Source organism: Piliocolobus tephrosceles, chromosome 13 (assembly GCF_002776525.5).
Source record: "Piliocolobus tephrosceles isolate RC106 chromosome 13, ASM277652v3, whole genome shotgun sequence".
NCBI lineage: Eukaryota > Metazoa > Chordata > Mammalia > Primates > Cercopithecidae > Piliocolobus > Piliocolobus tephrosceles.
This window is the reverse complement of record NC_045446.1, coordinates 93,776,660-93,793,552: the sequence shown is the minus strand read 5'-3', so window position 1 is coordinate 93,793,552 and position 16,893 is coordinate 93,776,660. Positions and strand designations below refer to the sequence as shown.

The window sequence follows — 16,893 nt, the reverse complement described above, 5'->3', positions numbered from 1 at the left end:
AACACTTTATTCGGTGCCATTGGTAACTACATAATTAATGCATTCAATTCTCAAAACAGCCCTGTAATGTAAGGATTCCATACTAGCCACTTACAGCTGAGGAAAAAAGGACTGGAGGGGTTGTCAGTTGTCTGTGGTCACACAGCTAGTAGATGGCCAAGTTAAAATTTTCATTCCTACCTGTACTTTTTCCATGTCACCAGTACTTACAAGAAAATGTCCATATCTTGAATGAGAAGGGTTCTTGAGGAGATGTGCTTAAGACAAATGGTGATCTGTTCAGCAGGAATATAGCCCTATTTCTGTTGTCACTTAGTTGGAAAAAGATTCAGAAGGCTGAGATGTTGAAACCATGCACATAATGACTTGAACAGAGGTTTGACTGACTCACATAGATGTTTCTTTGCCTTCCAGGAAGATTTCCAACCCGCAGCAGCTTCAGAGACCAACTGGGAGTCGGTCACAAGCTCTATTTCAGTAAGTAATTTATTACTCTATTGCCCGCAAAAGAAATGGATGGAACAGCTAAGGTCAACCCCAAAAGGACTTCACCTGCATTAAGGACCTGTGGCTTGACCAAAAGACAGATCTCAAACAGGATGTGTTTCTCCATTTCATTCAGGTTACAATGGATTATGTCAGACACCCTTTCTCCTGTCTGTCAGAAAGGTTTCCAGGAACTGCCAGTATAGCATGGTAGGAACTCAGGCTAGGCAATAACTTAAATATTTTTCAGTTTCAGAGCAGAGCATTCCAATTAAAGGTCTGTCCAAACATATCAAACTAGTTCATGGCCCACACTCAAGTGGGGAATTTCAAAATAGGTTTTGAATATTCCTGGGGAAGATGTTAACCTTTGCATTTTCAAGGGTCTTTTCAGACTTGAAAAATCCCAGTGTTTGCAGTAAGATAACTTAAGTGCAAATCAGGCATGTATTCTATTTTACTTGGATATAAAACATAACTCACCCTGAAGCTATAAAATGGTTCATGCTCCAGTTTTCCTCTAAATTTAGTCATTTCTCAGTATTCTATCTCCTTATCTACTTTGCACAGAAAGAGCAGACCTTGTTTTCACCAATCCTATATGTAGCATTTATGTAGCAATAAAATACAAGATAATAAATGCAATTGTTACTAAAAGGTCAAGAGCATAGAGGAAGCATGCCCATGGCTCTAAGTAGGTCCATGTGGCTGAGTCAGAGATTTTTTTTTTTTTTTTTCCTAAGATTGATATGTTATCTTTTGCTCTCGGGGGGATTTTTTTTAAAACTCTTTCATATGGCAGGATTCCCTCCAGTATGAATTATGTGACTATTTAATTCACCTGGTATGGATGCTGGACTAGAACCTCATCTGATCAAAAGATCAGAGGGATCTCTGATGGTGATAATAAGTGTTTTGTGTGCTTTCGACAGTCCAGAATACATGCTCTGAACCTAACTTGGTGTACGCAATCATTTTCAGTTAGATGAAAGTCAACATAAGGCAAATACTGCTGAAGAGGTGCTCAGGCTAAGCAGGAGGGTCGCAGTAGAGGCTGATAACTCAAGGCAGACACCAGCAGTTTTTGCAACCTTGACTGAGGGTCAGGGGATGCTCCAGCTTCTCAGGCACCTTCGACGTGATAGCTCAGGCTTGTCTAATGATTCTTGCCCCAACCACAATTCAATTACAAGCCTTAAAGGATCCTTAACAAATTAAGAATAACCCAGGTCCTTTAAAAGAGAGGCATTCTCTCTTCCTTTTGGAGTATCTGGGGAAGTTCCCTGGGTCCAGATCCACTGCAAAAGCTTCTGGTTTGAGTTTCAAGTCTAGGTGCTGCTTAACTCTCTTGTAAGAGAGTTTCTTTACTCAGAAACTCTCAGAAACTGCAAGCTGGTTTCTTTACTCAGAACTCCATTGTTCAAGAACTTTCTGGAGCAGGAGCAAGGGTCATTCGACCTACCATTAACTTCTGTTTAAACCATACCTTGTTTTTGTTGAAAGTGGTTTTCCATTTTCAGAGCATTTCTTTTTTACGAATTGTTATCATTTTAAAGTAATGCAGTTAACTTCAGAAATGATTTTTATAAATACATGACAAAAGCTGAATGAAATCATATTTACTGTGCAGCTGAAGGAGACACATTCAATTAGTTCTTTTTCTCAAAAATAATTTAAAAATATTTACCTCAGCAACCAAAATGTTCTCGTGGTCTTATTAGGTCACCTCATCATTCATAAATATTTCCTCAGCCATCATCGCTGTTTCTGTCAACTGCCCTGAATCAAAACTTGAAAACACCAGTAAAGCTCATACACAGGGACATGTTTGCATTTTACCTATGGTTTGGATTGACTCTTCAGCCTCATGTTAGAAGAGATTAAATTTCCCCCTCCCTTCTCAGGAACCGAGAGTTCCCCACAGCTTTCTCTGAGAGAGATATTTGTATACACACTACATCCTAGGCACTGCTGGGAGCCACCCCGGAAAACTCCATCAGTCATTTTCCCCAGAGCTGTCACAAGAAGCTTTCACTTGTGTGGGAATGGCTTGATAGGTGTCCCTGTTTTTATTTCAAAAAAGCAGGGAAGCATTTTAATTTCAAAGATTTGTTATGTGCTGTCATGCTTCTAATTTGGTCAGCTCATTTTGAGTTTTTTGGTTCTTAGACCCATACTATCGTGACACAAATCTAGTTGTAAACCATCTGGTGCATATGAGCCAGATAGACTGTAGATTATCCAGACAATACAAGTTAATGGGGATTTGGAATTATAGTCCTGAATTATAAGTCTTCCACCTCTAGCATATGACCTCAAGAGAGATGGGAAAGAGAGAAATGATGGGCTTCCGTCAGGGTTCAGCCCGTATCAAGCAGACACACACACACACACACACACAGACACCCACACACACACCTAGATTAAAGAGAAAACCTATCAGAAACAGAAGGAACAAATGTGATTGTACCCAGATGAAAGCTATATAATATCAACAATATGACTGTAGAGGGCATCTTTAACATAGCTTGAACTGTGAATAAATCTCTGGATTCTACCATAATGTATGACAAAGACCATGCCTCCAGAAAAATGATCGTTATTACCTGTGTACATCTGAACAGAATATAGAGTGGACTCATAACGTAATGAATGTAGCATGGCAGGTAAGGTTTATTCAGAAGAGGATGTCTGCTTATTTTAACAAGGATGACTGAAAATTAGATGTATGGTTTCTTGTAAAAGAAAAGAGCTGGCCTGACACATTGATCACTCTATTTCACCCTATCACCCCACTCCCTTGACTCCCTTTCCCCTACAGGGAATATTTGAAAACTGCTCCTGAGTTATAGCAATGGTAGATTAATGCTTTAAAGCCCTTTAGTTGTATGAAGAGGGACTGTTACTCTGAGAGCAGATGATCATCAAATCACTTAGCAATCTTTGGACCTTGACTGGTTAAAGAGAGACAACATTGCCTGAGAGTAAGATTATAAATTGTGGGCTTTGCTATCTGGGACTCAATAGCACTTATTTTTTCTTGATTAGATACTACAGTTAAATCTAAGGAAAGCAAGTTTTCATTAATTCCTATTTTCCCTTAGTGATAGGAGATATTTGCCTTTAGGGGATGTTATTTGTTTGGTAGTTTCTTTAAAGACATTTAAAAATCATTTGAGGCTGTGTACTCTCTATTTCCTTGTTAATGGGTCATGAATTTTAACAGAGATGTTTGAATCATGGCTCATTTACCTCTAGATTGTACAAGGGTTAGTGAAGTAAGTGCTTGGAAACCTCATGTGAGATGTATTCCATGGCAAAATACATAATCCTTTCCAGGCTTTCAACGATGTTGTGTTTCTCATTAAAGAGTCTTCCTGAGAAGTTTTAATGGCAACTGGGACCACTAGCAAACTATAACACTTTAAAAAAATACATTCCCCCATGTGAATCCTCTCCTTTTAAGTCAAGAGAGCCAGTTTCATGGTTAGTTATCCTTGTTGACAGTAAATAAGTTGGTGACCATGCTAGATTTTATGAAAATGTCTCCCGAGTAGATTCGTACATTGGTCACACATCATCTGCAATGCCAGGTGACCTGTAAAGGGGGGATGTGGAGATTAAAAGTGGGAGAATAGAATGAATTATCAAAACTAATGTGGGAGGAGTTTGAAATTTTGATTCCCACTATTATATGTTGTTATGTGGATGATTTAGGACCATGAACCAAGAAACTGGATGACTTAATTTTATATATTTCCATCTAATCTATATTTTTAGATGATTACAGTTAAGATAAACTGGAAATTTTATGATCTACTTGGATTTGATTTGTAGAAAAGTGAATGACTATCTTTTTAGTAATTAATTGATTTTTATCCAAGAACATGGCAAGACAATACCATGTTGTTTTTACATGGCATTCAAATGTATGATGTCTTATACTCAGAAGCCTGTTTATGTTCCTTCCGTATAGTTGAATGACTGTTGTATTTCACAGCAATGGACTTTTTCTGAGTACACTGAGCTGTATGTCACTCTTAGGGGGTATCCTATAAATCTCCATCAGTAACGGATCCCACTCTCATTGCGGATGCTCTGGACAAAAAAATTGCAGAATTTGATACTGTGGAAGATCTGCTCAAGTACTTCAATCCAGAGTCATGGCAAGAAGATCTTGAGAATATGTATTTGGACACCCCTCGTCATCGAGGCAGGTCATATCATGACCGGAAGTCAAAAGGTAAGAGACAGAGACTTGTGCATTCTTCATAAGCAGATAGAAATCTTAACAGTACAAGCTGAGTGTCCCTTATCCAAAGTATTTGAAACCAGAAGTCTTTTGAATTTTGGATGCTTTTTGGATTTTTGAATATTTACATTTATGCTTATTGGTTCAGTATCCCTAATCCAAAAATCTGAACTCCAGAATGCTCCAGTGAACATTCCCTTTGAGAATCATGTTGGAGCTCAAAAAGTTTTGGATTTTGGAGCATTTCAGAGTTTAGATTTTTGGACTAGGGACATAACCTGTAATAATGAGTAAGGATTAGCAGTACAATATATTTAACTCACTTAGATCACGTGGTTACTATCAGTCCATTGTCACGTTTCACAACACTTTCAAATGAAGTTCTGCGTTTTGTCCAAACTGTGTTTTTTTTGTATCAGACTAAGAAGGGTTTGGTCCAGTGAAAGATATATAGGTCATACTTTGGAGCTGGATGAGATGTTATGAAAATCATCTGAACCAGCTTCTTATTTCTTGGCAAGTAAGGCATTATGAGCCCCAATTTTACAGTGGAGACAGCCAAGTCAGAGGGAGTAAGTAATTTGCCAATGTCTGTATGGTTAGTTAGCAATGAAGAAGAATGAGTATCCTGGTCTCTTGCCTACAAGAACAGTGCTTGTGTAATTGATAGTTTTGCCTCTCTGATAGATACGAAGGTTGGTTTAGTCCAGGGATGTCAGTGTTGGCAGGAGAGAACCCTGTTAAAGCAACAGCCAAAACTCTGTTGGAAAATTTCAACTCTACCTTCAAGATCTGCTATCTACTTGGTGCCTGGGTGGTTCATGTGCTTGAGATATAAATGTCTCAAGGCAGAGGAAAAGAAGGTCTGGAATAGTTTGGAGATGTGTGAGAGCATATATTCAATTAGAAACTTCAGGAAAGTACAATGAGGGGAGAACCGAGAGGAACATTCAGGCAGAGAGAACGTCATGAGTTAAAACAGTGCTTAAACTCAAAAAATAAATATCCAGGTCATACATCTGAGTGGTATGATCTTAGGATGAGAATGTTTATTGGCGTGTAAAACTCAAATTAATAAAGAAATGAAATACAATTGCCTCTTATTGAATACAACAATTACTTCTAGTCTGTTATGTCCTTGCTTTATTTGATAAGATTTGTTATAATTGTAATGTTCCCTAAAAGGTCTTGGAAGGCTGGGTTGTATTGTAGATATAAAGGTATTTCAGCAAGATACAGCTGTTTCCTACACTTTGAAATAATTTTAAGAGCTGTGAACCTGAGCTGCTTTAGCACAACCATTTATAACATTTGGGCCAAAATGGCTAATCAGTTAACTCCTACCTGGGCCTTCTGCTTATGGCTTAGCTAAGAGGGAGACAAGAAAGTCACTGGTGGCCCTGGTGTTACAGACATACGCCATGTGCAGATCACTGTAGCCCTGAATCTCTCCAGGGCTCAGATTGGATTCAATTTAAAGAAAATATTATTGTTCTGTAAGACATTGCTGTGTTTGGATCTCTACTAAGTCAACTTAAAAGAAAGTAAAATATGCATGTTTTGAAAACCCCAGAGGAAATTTTATATAAAAATAGTATTTGGACAAACAAGCAATGAAATCTGACTCTGTCTTCAGCAATTCAAGGGACAGCCCTTCTTGGCATCTTTTTTTCTGGAAATATTACAATTTTTAAATCATCTAAATCCATTACATTTTTTCCCCCTAGAAATTGTGTTGAGTTGGAGGCAGGAGGCCTGGATTCAAATTCTAACCCTGCCACTTACAAGTTTTGTGATTTTTTTTTTTTATTGGGTACCCTGATATCAGTTTTCTTATTGGCAGTGTGTGTGCAATAACATCTACTTCTGGGGACTGCTTCTGGTACCATCAAGAGCACCTAACACTTAATACATGTTCAAAAATTGTTAGCTAGCTATAGCGACTTAGAATTCTGAAATATGTTTGCATTACTTCCTTGGTGAAGCCTAGCGTGTCCCTTGTTCTGTCCCTGTGATGTCTACTCACCCCCTAACTTGGTAAAGTTAGGAGCACTTAAGACACCACCTCACTTTGTATGTCCTACTACTGCACTGTTATTGTACCTTTTGTTTCCTCTAAGAGGATCTGGGATCCCAGCACCTCCTATCGTTCTCCACTCTGGCTGAATATTTAATAACTGGGGGAGCTTTTGAAAACCTTCAGATGCCTAGTCCCACCCCAGATACATTGACTCAGAATCTCAATGGGGGGAGACTGGGAAATACATTGATATTATTTATGGTTCCTAGGAGAGTGATCCTTAGAGACAGCCAGTGTCAAGAACCACTACTTGAGAGACTGTTCATCCTATATCTGCAGTACTTGCAACAGTCTCTGACACATTTTAGATGCTGAATTAATGTTTGTGGGATTGAATATATTACTAATCCAGTGTTAGCCTATTTCTAAAGTTTATAGAAACCACCTCATAGACTGGATAGGGTAGCTTTATTAAAAATGTCTTTGGTTACTGAAATAACCTTGCAAGAGCATTCAAGGTGACATACTACTTGATGTTTGTGACAAAGTAAACATGGTCTCTCTCCCCTGCTGGCTTAGGTTCCATTTCTTAATCTCTTCTTGTTTAAAATGGCCCTAAGGCATTTTTGTACCATTTAATTTAACCCTGGCAAGTCACCACTGCCTCTGCTCTTATATAAACGTACTGATTTGTTTATCATTCCACTGATGCTGAATCACCTGTATGTATCACAAAAACAAGGGAAGTCAGGTTTAATATTTCAGCTGGTATTTTCTGCTTTGAGAACATAAAAATACAAATCCATGGCTTGTATCCCAACGTATGAGGAAGGGAGCAGTGAATATACAGTGAAAACAGGAAAATAGCTATGGATAATGAAAGTCCATTAGGTGTCAAATAAAACTTTGCCTTTTCAGGATTTCCAAAAAGTCTCCTTCTATCAGTATAATTTCTTAACGATGTTGTACAGAAACAAGCTTGTCATTTATGAATATCGTTTGAGCATCCATTCTTCTGATTTGTCCAGACAGATGGAAAGTGGCATTTTTCATGATTGCAAAGAGCAGGATTCTAAAATGACATTTGAATGTGAATATACAAAACACAGAGTTTTACGAACTCTGAAATAGAACACAGACACACTGAATAAAGAACTTATAATGCATCAGGAATATTTAAAATATGAAGGTTCATGTTTTACAATTAAATGATGTGTTTTGCTTCTTTTTATTTAGTAGAAGGGAGGTGAGGTGGTAAGTGAGCTTTTTGTTCTCTTCAAGAAAAGAGTTGAAAATGTCAAAGTCAAAAGAACAGTAAAAGTTTTGGTGAGGAAAGAGAGAAACAGGAGACAGATAAAATTACCAAGTATTGAAACCAGGATGTCAACGCAATAAAGTCTACATTTTAAAAATTCATAAGTAATAGATAAGCTCAAACTTGTCTGGAAAAGCTTCTGGACTGAAGATAATATAACAAGTTAATATATTCAGCTTTCAGTTTCCTAGGGGGTAATGGGGAAAAGGATAGCATACATAATTGAAATCTGTAGATAACTATAGTTTCAAACCCAATTTTTGCCAATAATTTCAGCCTCATGCTTTTAACCTCAAAGCTGCCCAGAAGTTAATTTTTTAAAAATGAATGTTTTAAATTCAAGTTGCATTTACTTTTTATGGTAGATACACTAATGAGTATAGGAAGTGTGCATAAAATTAGGTGAAATTATATGGGTGTTCTTTCTGTAAGCTATATAAATACTCCTTACATTGCTGCATTATCACTGCAGTTTAACTAAAACTAAACTACAATTCATTTAAAACATATGCCTATGAATTTAAGGACAATGTATATTTATTCAAGTTCCTAGCATAAAATTCAACATTTCTAAGTTAAGAAATGATCAGCCCTGACTGGACATTACTGAGAGGTGATTTATGGAGATAAACAATGTAAGTAAGATCTGTTCTTTTTCTTATTACAGGAGAACTTGACTTTCTAGAATGATAGTGTATTCGCCAAAGAAAAATCCAAGACATAATGGCAAGAGGGAAACCTGTTTTCAAAGCTTGTGTTGTGATTAAAATATGAACAAAATTATGAGGGCACTCCAAATTAATAGTTTTAAACTCTTAATTGAAATATATTGTTTTCCAAAAAGTAATCATTTTTAGATACACATGCTAAAATTCACATCCATTCCTCTTTTAAAAAGTGTTTTAGACTCGACGCAGTGGCTCACTCCTGTGATCCCAACACTTTGGGAGGCCAAGGTAGGCAGATCACTTGAGCCCAGGAGTGCGAGACTAGCCTGGGCAACATGGTGAGAATCTGTCTCTACAAAAAGTACAAAAGTTTGCCATGCGTGAAGCGTATGCCTGTAGTTCCAGCTCCTCGGGAGGCTAAGGAGGGAGGATCACCTGAGCCCGGGTAGTTCAAGGCTACCATGGGCTGTGATTGCCCCACTGCACTGCAGCCTGGTCAACAGTGAGGACCCTGCCTCAAAAAAAAAAAAGTATTTTAATATTGAGTGCAGTAAACATCTTGATATTAAATTAGTTTCAAATGATGACGTTTGAAATATGTGATTTTTACAGACTCTAAATGGTTAGATCTTACAACTCTGGAACAGTTACCAACCCATTTCCAAGGATCTAATACCAATTCTATTATTTTCTCCATGACATTTTGCTCTAAGATCTAAAACACTTGACTCTAATTTGCAAATTATTTACAGGTAAATAACTAGCATAAGAAACTGAGAAATATAGGAAATAAATATTTTATATCAATGTTTTCATTCGTTCTGAATTCTCTCAAGTCAGAACACCTTGTTTTTAAAAAAATTATTTATTGCTGTTTGTCATGCCACTGCATGCTAAACAGGACACAAGTTTTGATTTTTCAAAAATGATTTCAAATGTAGGAAATTATCCAGAGAGCATTACGATATAGACATATTTTAGAAACTGAGTGCTTGCAATTTTCTCTCTCTGCCTATTTGATACCTGGGTTAAGAACTGGCTAAAAGCCTTTTACCAACACCAATGATGAGTCATATCAGTCATTCTTGAGGTATCTGTAATTACTTATCTGTAAATTAAGCAGGTACTGGTGACATCAATAGATAATAGAAATTAATAATAATTTGTGTTGCTTATTAATATTACATTATCATTAATAATAGTTTCTATTGTTGAAGGATGGTTAGCTTCATTGAGTTTCCTGAACCATGTGGTATATTTGGTACCTTTACCAAGTGAAAGTTTTATTTATCAATATTAAAATTGTTTGGTATAAATTTAATAGAAATAGAGCAAAAGAAAGAAGTGTGTTGCAGTGGAAAGAACATGGACTTGAGAGTCAAGCTAACTTGTAATAAAACTCTAACTCAAATCCTAAAATCAGTAGCAGTGGCCTTGGAGAAGTCACTTACAGACCCCTGGTTCTCTATTTTCTTCTCTTTGTAAAATGACTCTAATTATAAGCACTTGGCAAAGTTGTGTTAGGATTAGATAATAACAGAGTATCTAACACCCTCAATAAATGATAGCCGCTATTATTATTTGAATTGCTTACAAAACTCTGCACAGAACCAAGATATTTCTATTAATTGCTGTCTTCCCTATAATGCTCGAAGATAACTATCAGTGATCTGGAGAGCCTTACAGATAGTATTTGGCAAATATTGTCATATTTAAGTATCTGTATAATCAGTGTACTCATTAAAAGTTTACAAAATTATCTCCAAGTACTAAACTTTTCCGATACTATTTATCCAGAAATTTTCTGACACTATTTTGCTTATTGGATGTTTCTTCTGCTAAGTTTTTCTTTTAAAGACTTTTGCCACTGTTTATGACTCATATGTTTTGTAAGTATCTAGCTGCCTCACTTACTCTGTTTACCAGCAAGCATTCATAAAAACCATATTGTTGTTTATCATGTTGTGTGTGTTTACAAGGGCACACACATGAAATATTTTAAGAAAATCTCAGCAGTGGGACAACTTCCTCCTGGTGCATGTGCCACCTCTGCTTTTCTCCTAGATGCAGTTGTCCATCTTTGTGGATATCCTAACCCCACCCTCATTATCAAAGTTATGCCCCTCATCTAGGCATGTCATTCAAATGCAAATCAGTGGAAAAATCCATTTGACAGTGGAAAGCCATAGGTAACTTTTAGCCTCTGGATGAACAAATGTGCATTTTCCACAGCAATTACTCTTGTTAAAGAGAAATGTGTGTTCCTTGTGTTTTCTGTGCCAATTTTTTTCTGTGAAGCACTGAAAAATTATTATGGGATTGTTTTCCTTTATGCCCCACTAGACTTAAGGAGACACTACACTGTTCCTAGAGCACATATGCGTGTGGGCATTGCTGGTGCTGAGAGATCTAACTTGCTGAGTGTCTTTACTTGCTGATACAGTTACACATTGTGTCCCCACCCAAATCTCATCCTGAATTGCAATCCCCATAATCCCCATAATCCCCACATGTCAAGGAAGAAACAAGATGGAGATAATTGAATCATGGGGATGGTTTACCCCATGCTAGTCTCGTGATAGTGAGTGAGTCTCACAGGTTCTGATGATTTTATAAAGGGCAGTTCCCCTGCACTTGCACACATGCTCTCCCTCCTGCCACCGTGTAAGATGTGCCTTTGCTTCTCTTTCGCCTTCTGCCATGATTGTAAGTTTCCTTAGCCCTCCCAGATGATGCATAACTGTGAGGCCATTTAACCTCTTTTCTTTATAAACTACCCAGTCTCAGGTATTTCTTTATCGCAGTGTAAGAATGGACTAATACACTTTCTAAGGATAATGTTACATCTGATGTAATCAAACTGAGCACACCTGATCATTGGCTTTTTATATTTAGTTCAAAGTGGGCATGGCCTTCCATTCCTTAGTAATCACCAATTGCAGAATCTCAGCTCCTTCTAGTTTTAGGTGCTTCTGATTTAAACTTCCTTCTTTGATCTGTGTTACTCACTTCAATAATAATGTGGTTATACCTACTGAGAGCTAGAATTTAGACCTGTGCTTCAAACACTCAAAACTCATGTAATCTCAACAAATTCTTTAGCAGGAGCTACTGGGGTTCCCATTTTGCATAGTAAAAGAAAAAAATTCAGAAAATTTCTGTGAGAGCTAAAAAATAGAGAATCATGACATGAACCTGGCCTTGTTGGCTACAAAGCTCATGCTGTGAGCAACTCAATGGTGTTTAAAGCTCAGGGATTCATAGTCTAGTAAATGAGAAAAAGAAATTTCAAGACCTTCATCTCCTAACTTGTTTTTTTAAAATGTTTCATTTCATAGATATACTTTATACATCACCCCAGGTTATGAATTCCTAGGGTTCAGAGAATTGCTTTATGATGGTGTCACTGCTTTCATGTCTAATTCAGTGCCTACCAGATATTCATTCACTCATCCATTGATTTTCCAGTACATATGTGCTGAACGTCTACTTATGTCCAGTGGCTTTAGGCAAGTCACTTAACTCATCTGCAACTCAGTTTCTATGTCTATCCAATGGGAATTGTAATATCTAAGATGAGAGTTTGCTATGAGAATTAAATGAAATTTGATTTTGTGAAAGCATCTCACAAAGTGCTGGACACATGGTAGTTGCTCAGTAAATTTGCATTCACTCATTGCTTTACAATGTTTCTAAACCTTGAAAATCAGGAATTGTCTGATTGAGAATCTTTTACCGTGATTTAGGTTAATTTGTGTAAAAACAAATGGTAAATGTTTTTATTCTTTAGATATTAAACCCACATGTGGAGTCAAAAAATTCAGTGTCTTTCATAATTTTAATGTTAAAGTATCCTGGTAGTCCCTCATTAAAACTTATAAAGTAATTCTTCTTTCCAGATTTATTTGCACTTCCGCATTGGGATTGAAATGTGAAAACAGTTTTCATAATTATATGCTAATTTATAGAAGAGGGAATCTGAAAATCACAGTGAGGCTGTAATATTCATAAGGATGAATACTCCTAGTGAATTTATGAATCTTGAGAAAGGCTGAGAGCCCCTGGTTGCTTGGTACAAAAATAATACAATTATTCCTATAGTCCCCTCACCTCCCACCCCACCCCAAAGCATCAAAAACCTAGTGCTACAACATTAAAGGGAAACGTTTAGCAATTTTCATAACAGATTGTGGCACTGTCTCCCATTTGACAAAGGCAATGTTCCTTAGCACCTTGATGTTTGCATCTGAGAACCAATCTTCTCAAGACCATACTCTACCATGTGTGCCATTTATTCTATATTTCATGGATTTTAGTGCCGGTCATCTCATGCATTATGGTTCATCTTTGGCAGAGCTAGTTCTAAATCCTAGTTTCTTAATTCTAACCTAACACTTCTGCACTACCCCACATCCTAGACTAGTCTTGAGATAAGATCCAAACATTCAACGTATAAGGTATTAATAATACTCTATGCATTCCTGAAAGATAGTTGGAATAGTTTCGCCTTTATGATAAAAAATTAAACTGAAAAATTCCATGGTTATCTGCTTCATTCAGGTAGTAATTATTGAGTGTCTATTTCTTGCAAAGGGAATCTGACACAAAGACGATGTTGTGCTTCCTTCAGCAGCACCTTTATCCTAATTGTTGAAGTCAAATGGTTTTAGAAGTGAGCTTGAATGAGCTGCATTTGGTGCTCACACTAGGGACAAAGTACTAGAAGAGAAGGGATAAAAAGATAATTAGCTCTCTACCTCCAACAACTTTTTTAGTTCAATGGAAGAGAAGCACCTGAATATAAATGCTTGTTAACTTTTGATGGGTTTACATCCCAATAAACACGTTGTAAGTGGAAAATATAGTTAAGTCAAAACCACATTTAATACACATAGCCTACTGAACTTCATAGCTTAGCCTAGACTACCTTAAACATGATCAGAACACATGTATCAGCCTACAGTTGGTCAATATTATCTAACACAAAGCCTATTTTATAATGAAGGTTTAATAGCTCACGTGATTTATTGAATATCCTACTGAAAATGAAAAACTGAATGGTTTTTTTGGTGCTCACCATTAACATACACAGCTGAAAGCACCATCAAAAAGTAAAAAGAAATCGTTTTGAACCATTGTAAGTTGGACTACCCATAAAGAAAACAAAACAAGGTCTATGAAGTAAGTGCCATAATAGAGGGCAGAAAAAGTGTAGAGAAAGGGTCATAGGAGTTGTAGAGTGAATATGCCTTTTGACTTGTGCTCTAGAAGATTAAAATAATATAGCAAGCTGAGATGCCAGAGAAAGCAAAACAGAAGAACAAGAGCATGGTTTTCAGAAACATCATGACCCTACTTTAAGTGCTGATTCTCCACGTGCCATCACCATGTGGTAAATATGCACTAGTATGTAGGCTGCTGCTGCATGCCTGCTAAAAGAGTTTATAAAGAACTTTAGCATTATAAAGGCTAGACCTTGTAACAATAACAATAAAATAATTACTGGTGCCAACATGGTGAAACCCCATCTCTAATGAAAATACAAAAATTAGCTGGGCATGTGACACACACCTGTAGTCCCAGCTATTCGGAAGGCTTAGGCGGGAGAATTGCTTCAACCTGGGAGGCGGAAGTTACGGTGAGCTGAGATCATGCTACTGCACTCCAGCCAGGAGTGGGCACTCTGTCTAAAAAAAAAAAAAAAAAGAAAAAGATTACTGGCTATCTTCAAGGACATGCCGCAGTTTAATTGGATTCTCTGACAGACTGTGGATGATCAAGAGAAAAAAGCATGTGATGCATCTATCAGAATAAAGATTGATGAATGGCCAGCACAGTGAAAGCCAACTGATAACTTAATGTTTAGAGACTGACTCAAGGAAACCATCCTCTTGTTGACCAAAACAAGCAGTAAATTATTGTGCATGTGGAGAACAAAGGTGCTTTCCTATGTTCAAAGTGAGGAGATTATTTTGTTTCACAATGAATGTTTGTATTCACAAAAAGAGATTTACCTTTACATACCTTGATTTTGACCAGTAAGGCACATTTTGGACTTCTGTCTGCCAGAACATGTAACTTATATAAAATAATAAATATGTTTCACTTTAATAAGGAATAGAGTTTTAAATTTTTATCTTAAGCTGATCACCACCCATGTTGTGCTTACCAAGTATGTATAACATTATATTGGTTTTATCTGTCCTACAGAAACTAGAATCTCTAGGATTCTGGCATTTGTTCCCACTGAGGACAAATCGTTGCTATCAATCCGTTGAGCTCCTAGATAAGGCAAGAAAGGGTTCAAGGAGAAATGAGGACAAAATGAAGAGTGTGCTTTGGCCAAAGTCCACTCAGTCCAGATAAAAGAACGAAACGTATCACAATACTAAAGACAAAAGTAGACTCTGAATAGCTGCCTGGCTTATTAGTCAGAACTGAATAGATGGATGAACATACACAGGAGCTCATGCTTAGGTATGTGTATTGATGACATTGTGAAAATGACAGGTTTGTGCCTATGGATGCACCTAGGAAGCCGGTTCATTTGCACAGCAAGTGGTCCTCTGGTGGGAAGACTCCAACATGGCTTGTGGAAGCTGCTCTCTGAACCCTCCTTCAAATCTTCACACTGGGCTCATATGTACAAAAGGCATGAAGAGGCCTGGATTCAGACTCTGGCTCTACCACTGACTGGTTGTATGGCTGTGGTTATGTTTTTTGTTTTTTGTTTTTTGTTTTGTTTTGGTTTTTTCTCCTTAACTTTTCAAAGGCTCGGTTTCCTCAACTGCAAAAGTAAGAGTAATGATTGTATGTAATTCATAGCATTTATGAGTATTTCATGCACTCATGAACACAGCACTTAGTAGTCTAGATGGCCAGGATCAAAAAGAACAGGTTGACTCTCCTTCCTCTCACACCTAATATTAGAAACTATAAAAGGGTGTGCATTCACATCCCCATTCTAGAGCTTAGATTCCAGAATTCTTATTACATCCCAAAGCACTGCTGTGATTAGACTGCCCCTAGAGCCAGGGGCTGCAGAAGGAAAAGTTCTCCCCTGTGCACTGTGCAGCACCCCACACTTGACCAGCATGTCCAGAGGAAGTCTTTGAGGACAGGGGAACCTTCTCAGCCTTTCCAGAAAACTTCATGAGGCCCAAAAAACTTAACTGATGTTAAAGAGCCTTGATAGAGCAAGACTAAAATTCAAAATGACAGAAAAAGAGAGATTATTCCATGACATAGACTGGGATGAAATAAGGGAAGTTAGATGAAATTAGTGGACCCTTGAATTGAATTCAGAACATCATTGCTGCTCTGAAGTGTTCAGCTATGGAGACGGATGCAGGACTGGAAAGGACAGCCCCTACTCTGGGTTGACACCACTTGGCCTGTCTCCCTCCCAGAAGTCTCACTCCAGAATTCTCCTTCTAACCCAAGCACCAGAAACCTTAATTGCTGCTCAGCCTCTGTCTGGCTCCCTGCTCTGCTGCACTGGCTTATCGGTCTTTTTTGACTGGCAACTCAGTATCCCCTGCAGAAAGTCTGCAATCACGCTTTGAAGTTATTTGCATCCAGTCAGAACAACCTTTCAGTTCTAGTTCTAAATTGAGTGCCTCGGTGGTTTCAATTGCCTGATATGTAGGGCAGGTGGATTCTACAGCAGTCACACTGGGCCCCAGTTCTTAGTGACAGTAGTGAATTGATGCATAATACTGACAGAATTGTGAATCTCCTCATGGTGAGTAAGAAATGGAAGTAACCAATGCTAGTCAAAGAGTTATACAATGTGAGGAGTATGGTTTCAAATAGAATCAGGCTTACATGCCTTCTCCTGGTTTGTGGAAGGCACTTTGGAGTTTATTGGAATTCCCACAGGGAAGGCATGCTATACTTTGGCTTGGGTGTCTTCTGAAGATAAGGATGTGGCCATTCACCACCCAACCCCAGTTCAACATCAGACAGGAAAGTCCAATACACCCCTCATAACACTGGTCTTCCTTCCACTTATGGCTTACTGATCATCCCTCTGTTCCACTTAAAGTGACAGAGACTATGGAGCAAAAGGGAGAAGGCTTTGATTCCAATTTTACCATTTACTGTTAACTCTTAGTAAATAATGCTCACTTTGAATGGGTGGGGAACAACC

General features: G+C 37.7%; 1 protein-coding gene across 2 annotated transcripts in view; it reads left to right on the top strand.

Moving 5' to 3' along the window:
• The window catches only part of PDGFD (platelet derived growth factor D), a 248,163-nt gene that overhangs the window by 209,240 nt on the left and 22,030 nt on the right, over positions 1-16,893 (top strand). For both annotated transcript variants that reach the window (XM_023208138.2, XM_023208137.2), the window contains exons 4-5: positions 415-477; positions 4,531-4,729. In XM_023208138.2, the coding sequence (XP_023063906.1) occupies positions 415-477; positions 4,531-4,729 (262 nt within the window). The remainder of the gene's footprint in view (positions 1-414; positions 478-4,530; positions 4,730-16,893) is intronic.